The sequence below is a fragment of the Erinaceus europaeus genome, chromosome 20, assembly GCF_950295315.1.
Source record: "Erinaceus europaeus chromosome 20, mEriEur2.1, whole genome shotgun sequence".
In the NCBI taxonomy this organism is placed as follows: Eukaryota; Metazoa; Chordata; class Mammalia; order Eulipotyphla; family Erinaceidae; genus Erinaceus; species Erinaceus europaeus.
In genome coordinates, this window is record NC_080181.1 from 24033169 (window position 1) to 24046738 (window position 13570).

The 13570-nt window shown below is 38.6% G+C and overlaps 1 protein-coding gene and 1 long non-coding RNA gene across 4 annotated transcripts in view; both read left to right on the forward strand.

Moving 5' to 3' along the window:
• C20H11orf65 (chromosome 20 C11orf65 homolog) overlaps positions 1 to 13570 on the forward strand; it is a 45396-nt gene that overhangs the window by 11801 nt on the left and 20025 nt on the right. For 2 of the 3 annotated variants that reach the window (XM_007539800.2, XM_060180136.1), the window contains exons 3-6: positions 4027 to 4119; positions 9495 to 9548; positions 9881 to 10081; positions 13258 to 13382. In XM_007539800.2, coding sequence (XP_007539862.1) covers positions 4027 to 4119; positions 9495 to 9548; positions 9881 to 10081; positions 13258 to 13382 — 473 coding nt within the window. The remainder of the gene's footprint in view (positions 1 to 4026; positions 4120 to 9494; positions 9549 to 9880; positions 10082 to 13257; positions 13383 to 13570) is intronic. The other variant, XM_060180135.1, reaches the window with a different exon arrangement.
• LOC132535009 (uncharacterized) overlaps positions 1 to 13570 on the forward strand; it is a 45156-nt gene that overhangs the window by 3741 nt on the left and 27845 nt on the right. The gene's annotated exons all lie outside the window — the stretch shown is intronic.

A 13570-nucleotide genomic window follows, 5' to 3' on the forward strand; every position in this document is an offset into this window, starting at 1 on the left:
ACTGTTTAAAAGGGCTGGAAAGAGAAAGACAATGGATAGGAGAGTTAATTAAAGGTGTTTCAGTGAAATAACTGTCCCAGTTGTGTCTATTGTTACTTCTAGACTGAAAGTTGCTGATACATGGGTATACACTATTGGACAGAAATATTCTAAAGGTTTGTTTAAAAAAAAAATTCAGTGTGGCAGATGACCCAGTGTGTCCTGGAGCCCTACCTCTCCAAAGCCCTGCCCCACTAGGGAAAGATAGACACAGGCTGGGAGTATGGTTCGACCTGCTAACGCCCATGTCCAGCGGAGAAGCAATTACAGAAGCCAGACCTTCCACCTTCTGCACTTCATAATGATCCTGGATCCATATTCCCAGAGGGATAAAGAATAGGAAAGCTTCCAGTGGAGGGAATGCAGAATACTGGTGGTAGGAATTGTGTGGAATTGTACCCATCTTATCCAATGGACTTATCAATCATAATTAGATCATTAAAAAATTCAGTGTTAGGGCTGTGGATGTTATAAAAAGTATGCAAAAGACCTTCATATCTGAAGCTCCAAGGTATCAGGTTCATTTACCATGCACAAAGACCCCAGTCCCCACCTATGGGGGGAAGCTTCACAGTTAGTGGAATAGAGCTGCAGACACATCTCTCTATCTCTATCTTTCTCTAATTTTTTTTTTTTTACCAGGGCACTTCTCAGCTCTGGTTTATGTTGGTGCAGAGGATTGAACCTGGGACTTTGGAGCCTCAGGCACAAGAGTCTCTTTGCATAACCATTATGCTATCTAGCCCTGCCCCAGACATCTCTCTTTATCTCCCCTTTCCTTCTCAACTTCTCTCTGTCTCTATGCAACATAAATAAATAAACTAGATAATTAAAAAATTAATAATCATTATCTGTCAGGGAAAGCTAGTTCTAGTGTCAATTTGACACTTTACAGTAAAACTCCGAATGTATACCATCTTAACTGGGAGTTTTGTGATGTTGATGCAATAAGTAATTCAGCAGGCTTTCCTGAGAGGATATAAAATCAGATAACCAGAAAGTAAGCTAAGTGTCTCACATATTGAAAACAAGAAGGTTTTACTGTGGAAAAAACTGTGATAACAATTGACTAGCATAATTCAAAGAGGCTTCACTGAGAGATGGTTTGTCACTGGAATCCTAGAAAAGAGATAAATTAGGAATTAGCCATTTAAAAGGGCTGAAAAGAGAAAGACAGTGGACAGTAAAGTTAGTTGGAAGTTTGGGTCCTGGCCCTACACATGAGTGCTATGGCAATTGAGAGTTGGGGGCAGTTTATACCTCTGCCCTGTGGTATCTTTCCTTCTTTCTCAGTCTTTTTTTTTTTTTAATATTTATTTATTCATTTTTCCTTTTTGTTTCCCTTGTTGTTTTATTGTTGTAGTCATTGTTGTTGTTATTGATGTCATTGTTGTTGGATAGGAGAGAGAGAAATGGAGAGAGGAGGGGAAGACAGAGAGGGGGAGAGAAAGAGAGACACCTGCAGACCTGCTTCACTGCCTGTGAAGCGATTCCTCTGCAGGTGGGGAGCCGGGGGCTCCTTTCTCAGTCTTTCTGCCCTCCCTCTGTAAAATAAAAAGAATAAAGTCATCTAATCATGAGGCCATGATACCACCAAAAATAAATAAAAGTAAAACTTACAATGAAAAACAAGTCTTTGGCCTTAACCATCTTATTTTTCTCTGCCCTCATACTCTAGAGGCAACTACTTTTTAGCTATTTCTTGTAGATCTCCTAGTTATTATCTCCATGCTTCTAATTTGTATGATTATTATTTTTTACTTACCAACCTTAGAAATAATGTATTTTTATCCAGGAATGTGGCCCAGTGTTAAAAGTGTAAGTCTTTCATGCCTGAGGTACCTGAGATCTTAGATTTAATCCCTGGCATTACCAAAAGCCAGAACTGAGCAGTACTCTGGTTGGGGGAAAAAAAGGTCTGGGGGCCAGACAGTGGTACATCAGGTTAAGTGCACATAGAACTAAGTGTAAAGACCAATGCAAGGATCCCAGTTTGATCAGGGCCTCAGGTCTGCAGGTATCTTTCTCCCTCTCTTTCTCTCCCCTCTCAATTTCTCTCTGTCCTATCAAAAAAAAAAAAAATTGAAAAAACAGCCACAGGAGTAGTGGATTCGGGATACGGAAGGTTAATGTGTGTGTGTGTTAATATGTATCTCCATATTCACCAAGGTTATTGCTGAGACTCAGTCCCTGCAAAATTCCACCATTACTGGTGGCCATTTTTTGTATGAAAGATGAGAAATTGAGAAAGGGAGAGAGAGAGACACATGTTGCACTGCTCCCCTCTTACAGGTGGCTGACAAATACTATTCATATTTTTAACCATCATAAAGTTTTCCTGACATGAGTCAATTCAGAGTTTTATTTAAGGGAAATTTTACATTCATTTCAGAACAAATTATTTGAGTTGATGTCTATGTATGTTCTTATACAGGCAACTGTAGTAAGACTTCAAATTGTTATAATGGTGCTATGAATTACTTCAATATGAATTTATTTGATTTGATTTAAGATAAACAATGAGGAGGAGGAGAAAAGTTTACCAACAGTTTATAGGGTTTTATATGGGGATAGATTATTGGGACAGGATTACCAAATAAATAGTTTTTCAACGTAGAATTGTTTAGCGTTGCTTGACTAAATTGCAAGTGAAAAACTATATTGTATGTGTGTCAACAACTATAATATAAACCATTATCCCTCCAACAAATAAAAGTTATGGGGGCTGGGCGGTCGTGCAGTGGATTAAGCACACATGGTGCAAAGCGCAAGGACCAGCGAAAGGATCCTGGTTCGAGCTCCCCACCTGCAGAGGAGTCACTTCACAGTGAAGCAGATCTGCAGGTGTCTATCTCCCCCCCCCCCCGTCTTTCCCTCCTCTTTGGATTTCTCTCTGTCCTATCCAACATCAACATCAGCAATGGCAACAATAACAAGAACAAAGGCAACAAAATGGGAAAAAATGGCCTCCAGGAGCAGTGGAGTCATAGTGCAGGCACCGAGCACTAACTCCAGCAATAACTTTGGAGGGAAAAAAAAAAGTTATATGGTTTGTAAAGCAGTGAAATTACTTAACGAATGAGTAGAATTCTGTAACAACAATAATAGATAAGATTTATTGAGAGCCTTCTTGTTCTAAAAGTTGTTCTAAGTATTTTTCTAATATTAACTCACTTGTTCCTCACCATTAATATGAAATAATTGTTATGACCATATTTTGTACTTATTTATTTATTTATTTATTGGATAGAGACAGCCAGAAACTGAGAGGGAAGGGATTGGTAGAGAGGAAGAGAGCCAGAGAGACACCTACAGCCCTGTTCCACCTCTTGTGAAGCTTTCCCCCTGCAAGTGGGGACTGGGGATCTGAACCTGGGTCCTTGCGCACTGTAGTATATGCACTTAACCCGTGCACCACCACCCAGCCCCCATGACTATATTTTAAAGCTGATTTATTTATTTGTTTGTTTGTTTATCAGAAGGGGGAGAGAGAAGTTGAACGCTGCTTCTATTACATGCAGTGCTGGGACTCTTAACTCAGGACCATATACTTGCAAATCCAATTCTTTGTCCACTGTACCACCTTATGGGCTGCATCATTCCCATATCTTAGATGACGAGAATGAACAGAGAGATCAAGCTACATATCCTGGGTCATACAATATTTTCCTGTATTCATTTCCGGTTCTTATTAGACTGTACTTGCCATTTTCCTAGATTACGTTTGTATATAAAGAAGTGACTTAAATACAAAATATTTTATTGAAAATTACCACTGATGTAATAAAAATATAAGGCTCTTTGTGAGGATACCAATCTTACCTGGCTTATTGAGGCAAACTGAGTGGATAGTACTTCTAAAATCTAATTACAATATGTAAGTTGTATTTTATGCCCTTTATTCATTTTGCCCTAACTAGGTAAAAAGCTAATAAAAAGTATAAAATCCAGTTTTGACCTTAAAATCTTATGTGTTTGCACTATTAGAACATCGCTGTATTTGAACACTTTAAAGCCATAATTAATTTAAGAAGACAAGGGGAGCCACGTCAAATAGTGAGATATATTAATCCTAGAGAGGTAAGGATATCATTTATTGATAAAGCATCTTTCTCTCCTCCTTAAAAAGTATGGCTGATTTATGAGGCCAGGTGGTGGCACCTTGTTTAGAGCACAAGGACCCGGGTTCAAGCCCCTGGTCCCCACCTGCAGGGGGAAGTTTCATTTCTGTCTCTATCCAATAGTAAATAACTAATTTTTAAAAAGTATGACTGATTTATAAACTCAATGTGCTTATATATGCTGCTTTAAAAATACTTCCTATTGGGGAGTCGGGCGGTAGAGCAGCGTGTTAAGCGCAGGTGGCTCAAAGCACAAGGACCGGAGTAAGAATCCCAGTTCAAGCCTCTGGCTCCCCACCTGCAGGGGAGTCGCTTCACAGGTGTTGAAGCTGTTCTGCAGGTGTCTTTCTCTCCCCTTCTCTGTCTTTCCCTCCTCTCTCCATTTCTTTCTGTCCTATCCAACAACGTCGACAACAATAATAACTACAACAATAAAACAACAAGGGTAACAAAAGGGAATAAATAAATAAATAAATATTTTTAAAAACTTTCTATTGGGAGCCAGTTAGTAGCGCATGGGGTTAAACACACATGGCACAAAGCGCAAGGACAGGAGTAAGGATCCTGGTTCGAATCTGGCTCCCCACCTGCAGGAGGGTCACTTCACAGGCGGTGAGGCATGGCTGCAGGTGTCTGTCTCTCCTCTATCTTCCTCTCCTCTCTTGATTTCTCTCTGTCCTATCCAGCAACAACAGCAATGACAACAATAACAGTAACAACAAGGACAATAAAAATGGCCTCCAGGAGCAGTGGATTCATAGTGCATGCACCAAATCCCTGCAGTAACCCTGGAGGGAAAAAAAAAACACCAAACTTTCTGTTGAAGTAGAAAAGTTCAGAAAAGTTAGTTCACAGAGAGGGCCAGGTGGTGGTGCACCTTGTTGACTGCATATTGCAGTGCTCAAGGACCCAGGTTTGAACCCCCAGCTCCCACCTGTAAAGGAAAGTTTCACAAGCGGTGAAGCAGGTCTGCAGGTGTCTCTCTGTCTCTCTCCCTCTTTCTGTCTCCCCTCTCTCAATTTCTCTCTCTATCCAATAATAAATAAATAAATAGAAAAGTTCACAGAAATAAGTGTATAATTGTATGAATTATCAGAAGTAAACTTTGTAGATAGTACTTCTATTTGATTTCCAAACTTTGGTACATTCTAGCTATTTTTCCATTAACAATTTCTAGTTAATTCTATTAGGACCTGAGAGCATACTTTTTGTGATTTCTATAATTTTGGATTTATTTACTTAGTTATTTTTCATTGCTTTAAATTAATCTTTATTTAAATTTATATAGTTGTTCAGCTTTCATTTGATTTGTCCAGTGAGTTAGTATGCATTTCTTTCTCCATCCCCTTGCTTTTAAACTGTTTTTATATATATATTTTAATTAATTAATTTTAAATATTTCTTTAGTATTTATTTATTCTCTTTTGTTGCCCTTGTTGTTTTATTGTTGTAGTTATTGATGCCATCATTGTTGGATAGGACAGAGAGAAAGGGGGAGAGGAGGGGAAGGCAGAGAGGGGGAGAGAAAGACAGACACCTGCAGACCTGCTTCACCGCCTGTGAAGCGACTCCCCTGCAGGTGGGGAGCCGGGGGCTCGAACCAGGATCCTTCTGCCGGTCCTTGCGCTTGGTGCCACGTGCGCTTAACCCGCTGAGCTGCCGCCCGACTCCCCTGTTTTTATATTTAAAGTGAGTATTTGTAGACAACATATAGTTGGTTCTATTTATTTATGTATTTTGCCTCCAGGGTTATTGCTGGGGCTCAGTGCCTACACTAAGAATCCACTGCTCCTGTGGCCATTTTTTTAATTTTTTTTTATAGAACAGAGAGAAATTGAGAAGGGAGGGGAAGATAGAGAGGAAGAAAGAAAGAGACCGCAGACCTCCTTAACCCCTTGTGAAACAACCCTCCTGTAGTTGTGGAGCCGGGGGCTCGAACTGGCATCTTTTCATGAGTCCTTGCGCTTCTTACTATGTGCACTTAATCTGGTGCATTTCGATCTGGCCCTCGGGTCTGTTTTTTTAATCTGCATTAACAGTTATGCCTTTTAATTGGTGTATTTATGTCATTGACATTTAAAGTGATTATTGATATGATTGAAATCTATCATATCTGTTATTTTCCTTTTTAAAAAAAGATTTTTATTAACTTTATTTATTTGATAGAGACAGCCAGAAATTGAGAGGAAATGGGAGTAGAGAGAGAGACAGAGAGATACCTGTAGCACTGATTCACCGCCTATGAAGCTTTCCCCCTACAGATGGGGACTGGGGACTTGAACCCGGATCTTGGAGCATTTAATACGTGAGCTCAACCAGGTGTGCTACCACCTGGCTCCAGTTTCCTTTTTTGTGGCACTTGTACTTAGGTCCTCTCTTTTCCTGTTTGCCCTCTTTTTTAAATTTATTTTTAAAATTTTATTCATGCATTTATTTATATTTTAATGAGAGAAATACGGAAAGACAGACCAGAGCACTGCTCAGCTCTCGCTAATGGTGGTTTTGGGGATTGAACCTAGGACTTTGAAGCCTCAGATATGAAAAACTTTTGCATAATCAATATGCTGTTTCCCCAGTCCCTCTATTTTTAATCAAGCATTTTATATTATCATATTTTTTTATTAGAGTATCATATAAGCTGTGCTTCCTTTTTGTTTTTGGATGCCCTAGTTTATAGTGAACAGTTACAGTTAATCTAAGTCTACTTTTTTTTTTTTAAGCAATTATTATTTCGGTCATTACTCAGACTTTACTGCTCAAGGCCAACTTTTTAGGGGAGGGAAAGGGAGAGAGAGAGAGAGAGAGATTAAAATAGAGGCTAGAGAAATGAAACCTGGGTCATATGTGTGGCAAAGCAGGCTCACTCTCTCTCTTTTTTTTGCTTCCAGAGTTATTGCTAGGGCTGGGTGCCTGCAGTATGGGTGCCTGCTCCTCGAGGCCATTTTCCCCATTTTGTTGCCCTTGTTGTTACCCTTGTTGTCCTCATTATTATGTTGTCATTGCTGTTCTTTTTGCTGGATAAGATGGAGCGAAATGGAGAGAGGAGGGGAAGACAGACAGGGGGAGAGAAAGACAGATACCTGCAGGCCTGCTTCACCACTTGTGAATGGACCCCCTCCTACAGGTGGGGAGCCGGGGGCTCGAACCCAGATCCTTACGCCGGTTCTTGCACTTTGTGCCATGTGTGCTTAACCCGCTGTGCTACCACCCGACCCCCTCACTCTCTTTTTTTGTTATTTATTTTAATTTTTACCAGAGTACTATTCAGCTCTGACTTGTGGGGTGCGGGGAATTGAACCTAGGACTTTGGAACCTCAGGCATGAGAGTCTCTTTGCTCAACCATTATACTATCTACCCCCGCCCAAGCATATGCACTCTCCAAGTGTGCCTGCTATTTTGTTTACCTGCTATGTCTGCTTTAAATAATACTGTTCCACAGAGTGAACCATACATTCTTGCAAATCCAGGGAAGGCAATGACAACCACAAGGGAAGGTTTCTGCTTTAGACACAGTTTACTCTTTATCCCCATTTGAATCTGTAGGTGTTAAGAAGGTGAATTAAACTCCAGTTTTATAAAGAGTATCTGTCACCTAGTCTCCCAGAGGCTTTCCTGGTTACTTAGCTAGAAGCTGCCAAGACTACATAACGGGAAAACTAAAAGTAGAAAAACCAGATGAAGATTACTAAAATTGCAATCTATATATATATATATTTTTAATTTATTTATTCCCTTTTGTTGCCCTTGTTGTTTTATTGTTGTAGTTATTATTGTTGTTGTTGTTGTTGGATAGGACAGAGAGAAACGGAGAGAGGAGGGGAAGACAGAGAGGGGAGAGAGAAAGATAGACACCAGCAGACCTGCTTCACCGCCTGTGAAGCGACTCCCCTGCAGGTGGGGAGCCGGGGTTCGAACCAGGATCCTTATGCCGGTCCTTGTGCTTTGCGCCACCTGCGCTTAACCCGCTGCACTACAGCCCGACTCCCTACAATCTATATTTTTAAAAAATTATTTATTTTCTTTTGTTGCCCTTGTTTTTTATTGTTGTAGTTATTATTGTTGCCATCGTTGTTGGCTAGGACAGAGAGAAATGGAGAGAGGAAGGGAAGACAGAAAGGAGGGGGGAGCAAGATAGACACCTGCAGACCTGCTTCACTGCCTGTGAAGCAACTCCCCTGCAGGTGGGGAACCAGGGGCTATAACCCGGATCCTTGAGCTTTGCGCCACCTGCTGCGCTACTGCCCAACTCCCAAATTGCAATCTACGTTTAACCCAGCTCATTCCTTCAGTGGATTGACATAATCAGCTTCTCACCTTAACTGACTAAAATAGGAAGGGTAAAATTCCATGAAGGATTTACCTACTTCAGTAAGATAAAGTTATGTATATTAATTTTATGAATATATGATTTGAGATCCTGTTATAAAACATGTCCTTTCTTCTTATTATCTATTTATTTGCTACAGACAGAAATAAAATGAAAGAAAAGGAGAGAGAGAGAGAGAGGAAAGAGAAAGACACCTGTAGTACCTCATGGCTTGTGAACGTGGTCCTGCAGGTGGGGACTAAGAGCATAAACCTGGGTCTTTGCATATAGTGATGTGTCGGCATTATAAAGTGTGCCATTGCCCAGTCTAAACATATTTTTTAATATTTGAAGTATCATCCTATATATGAGTATATATAAATTTTAGTCAAGAGTAGATTATACAAAACTAATGTCTTTTAGGCTTTATAGACTGAGTAATTCAGGATAATGTATTTTTTCTCATCTAACTTAATACTTTCTGGAGACAAAGTTGAACAGAGGACTTGGGCTTTTTTTAACTTTTTCCTCTACTTTCCATTTGGTGCAGGGCACTAAAATTGGGAGACCCATTATATATAGTTTTTACAAAAATATATAAAAAATGATTTTTGCTTTAACACAAATTTGTTAGGAAAGGCCATTTGGTGTTAAACTCAAATTAACCAGTCATATTTTTTTCTCTGACATTACCTGTAAGATATTTAATATGTAAGTCATATATTTGAGGACTTATTTAACAAGTTATTATTTTTAATAACATAAGGATAAATCATTTCACTTTTATATTTACATATTACATAGAATATTATTTCTCCTATTAGAAGATAGTTATTTGACTTACTGTCCACAAGAAATTAAATCTTTAAATATGTTCTAATTAGAAATTTATTTAGTTGACTTGCCTCACAAATAATCAATAGTAAATGACTATTTTACCCATTAGAGTGAGAAGTAGTGAACTGATATATGTATGTATATGCACAAATATTTATAGTGTTGAAGAGTAATATATATATTTTTATAGGCAGAGCTTTTAGATGCTGCTGCTGGCATTCACGTGCGATTCAGATTTGGTGGTGTAAGTATGAATGGATTCTTATTTAGTAATTTTTAAATTTTTATTATCTTTATTATTGGATAGAGACAGCCAGAGATCAAGAGGGGAGAGGGAGATAGAGAGACATCTGTAGCCTTGCTTCACCATTCGTGAAGCTTTCCCCCTACAGGTGGGGACCAGGAACTTGAACCTGGGTTGTAGCATGTGCATTCAACCAAGTGTGCCACTACCAGGCCCCTTATTTAGTAGTTTTTAATTAACATTTCATACTTGAAGTTTAAGAGAGATAATTAAAAATATAAACCATTTTAGTAATTAGATTACAATGATTCTTTGAACTTTTATTTCTACAGGTAAAATTTCCACCTCAAATATACTATAAAATTTTTACTCACAGACCTATTGAAGATCTGTGTGCTAACAGCCCTAGAGATTACACAAAAGTTCCAGCAAAATACACTTCTCATATTAAAGGTATTACTCTTCAGGAAGAGGATAATAGTGGCTGGTATCACCGTATAGAGAACAATGGTTGGAGACCTGTTTCTGATAGTGTAAGACAAAATTTGTATTGATAATTTTGTATCTTATATATTTAGAATCCCATTTATCTTTTAAAATTTAAAAATATTAGTCCTAATGATTTAGCTGATAAAATTTGCTTAAATCAACTCCTCAAGTTACTGATAACATTTGAAGATACAGCCATATATCCTTGTATCTTTTTTACATTTAATTTTAGTAATCAGTTTTTAATTGGCCATTTTTTTTTGCCTCCAGGGTTATTGTTGGGGCTATTGGCCATTTTTAAGGACTATTAATAAATGTAGAAGGTCATTTATTTATTATTATTTTTAGATAGAGATAATCAGAGAGAAAGAAGGAAACTACAGCAGCAAAGCATCCTTCAATTTAGTAGGGGCTGGACTTGAGTCTGGGTTGAGCACATAGCAAAGCAGCACACTATGTAAGTGAGCTATTTTGCCAACCCACAAAAGATCATCTTATGAGAGGGAAGGAGACTAGAGCACTATTCTGACATAAATGGTCCCAGGAATCACATCCAGGCTTTCATGCATACAAGAAAGGAGCTCTTAACTACGTGCTGAATCACCTTCCTGGTTGCCAAGGCCATCTTCTCTCTGATGCTTTTAACAGCAAAGAAAAATTTAAGATGCTACTTAGTAATAATTCTTGGGTTGGAGGTGAGAATTCTTTTTTTAAAAATTTATTTCTTTATTGGGGAATTAATGTTTTACATTCAACAGTAAATACAATAGTTTGTACATGCATAACATTCCCCAGTTTCCCATTTAACAATACAACCCCCGAGAATTCTTTAAATAGTGTGATATTTTCTCAGAGAATCTGTAAGCAGATTGTGGAGGGAGATCATTTAGTTTTTTTGTGGTGGTGGAGAATTTAGTGTGTACTCATGTGAAATGAGCAGGATGATTTTAAATATAAGTAATTCCTACTGCATATGTGTTAGTCCAGTACTTTTCTATAGGCATTCATGTTTTTTTCTTGTTGTTTTATCTGTGTATCAATGAGATAGGAGGAGAAAAAAAAAACAAAAAACTAGACATCACTCTAAGACATGCACTGCTAGGAATAGAACTTAGGACCTCATGTTTAAGAGTCCAATATTCTATCCACTCACCACCTCCTGGACCTCTATCCATGTTAAATTTTCTTTTTGTAGAGATTTTTTTTTTTTTGCCTCCAGGGTTATTGCTGGGGCTCGGTGCCTGCACTAGGATTCCACTGCTCCTGGAGGCCATTTTCCCCATTTTGTTGCCCTTGTTGCACTTGTTGTAGTTGTCATTGTTGTCATAGCTGTTGTTAGATAGGGCCAAGAGAAATGGAGAGAGGAGGGGAAGACAGAGACAGGAGTGAAAGCTAGAAACCTGCCGACCTGCTTCACTGCCTGTGAAGCAACTCCCCTGGAGGTGGGGAGCTGGGGGCTCAAACCGGGATCCTTACGCAGGTCCTTGCGCTCTGTGCCACCTGCGCTTAACCCACTGCACTACCACCCAGCTCCCTGTAGAGATAAGTTTTACACACACACAGAGACACACGTGTGTGTGTGTGTGTGTGTGTGTGTGTGAGAGAGAGAGAGAGGGAGAGGGAGAGGGAGAGGGAGAGAGAGAGAGAGAGAGAGAGAGAGAGAGAGAGAGAGAGACCATAGCACTACCCAGATCTGGAATATGGTGGTCCCATGAACCTGTGACTTCTGGAGCCTCAGGCATGAAGTTCTGGCACACTACCTGTGTCTGGTATCTTCCTGTAAGCCTACATTTTATATGTTAATGTGACCTAATTATGTAGACTAGATGTTTGTCTATATAGCCTGGAGTATCTTCATTCAAACTCTTAATCTCTTATCTACAGATTATAGCATCTGGCTTATTGAGTATACTATGGAAAATGAAAATTATCAAAGTGTGAAGTTTTGCATTCATTTAACAAATTTGATTACAAACCTACTAGGTGCTAGGCATTATGCTAGTTGCTTGGAATATAAAATTAAATAAAATAGGTGGGGGTGGGGGGCAGTATAATGGTTATGCAAACAGACTTTCATGCCTAAATTTTCATAGTCTCAGGTTCAGTCCCTCACACCACCATAAGCCAGAGCTGAGCAGTGCTTTGGTTAAAAAAAAAAAAAAAAAAAGGAAAAAAGGTGGGGAAGATAGTGTAATGGTTATGCAAACAGAATTTCATGCCTGAGGCTCCAACATCCCAGATTCAGTTCCCTAAACAAACATAAGCCAGAGCTGAACAGTGTTCTGGTAAAAATAAGTAAATAAGTAAATAAAAAGGCATAATTCCTCTCCCAAATAGTTTGTTTTTTAATTAGAGATTGAGCTAATGGAGTCAAACAAACAGGATTTTCAGTGTAGTATAATAAATGAGTTAATAGATCAATACAGAATTCTGTACAGGACAGAGAACTCCTTCTGTTTAATGTGTATATGCTGGGGAAATGAGAATGAGTTAGAAATAGGAAAGTAGGCATTCAAGTTGGATAAGTATTCTATACAGGAAGCCATAGTCTTGGGGAATTATGATGAGGCTTCATTGTTCTTAGAGGGTACCTATACTCCTTGAGAATTAGCTTTCAGAAATAAACATTACTGGAACAGGTCAATTCTAAAACTAAAATACTTTCAGAATTTACTTACTCATTGATTCACTCAACCAGTGCTTATTAACTACCTCAGAAATACAATTACTTTGTTAGTTTTACAGTGGTATGTGTCTCTGAAGACTCAGTTTGCTACTAATCCATCAATTAATTAGAAATAACTTTAAGGTATCTAGGGCAGTGGGTGGTGGTGCACCCGTAGAGCACACACATTAGTATGTGCAAGGATCTGGATGCAAGCCCCTGGTCCTGCCCTATAGGAGGAAATCTTCACAAATGGTGGAACAGTGTTGCAGATGTTTCTCTTCTCTCCCTCTCTCTCCGCCCCTCCCTCTCTCTTTCTCCCACCCTCTATCAGAAGAAAAGGCAGGAAAAGTCATCAGGTGTGTTGGAGTCATCATGGAGGCACTGAATCTCAATGATAACCCTAGTGGCAAAAAAAAACAACCTTTAAAGTATAAAGCCTATCTTCTCTTTCTATCTTGGTATATTCCTAACGAATACATAGAATTTCTTGTCTATAGCCAGAAACCATTATAATCAGTATTTCAGCTTTCTCATATACTCATTTTTCAATAGTTTTGGTTATCTGCTGAAATAATTGGAGACAAAAAGGAAACCAAATTCCACTTTTCTAAACTGAAGAGAAGGCAAGATAAGGAAAAGAAAAGAAAAATTAGAAAAATAGAATGGATGAAGCAAATGTAAGTTAATGAAATACACTTACTAGAGAAGTATGCTGTATTTTACATTTTTTAAAATTACTGTCACTACTAAAGTAACTACATTTTGCTTTTAGAAGAAGATGTAAGATTACAGTTATGTTTTTGAGTGGACTGAAAGCAACATTTAATTAATGTTTGATAGGTGCCAAATACATAATAGCATATAT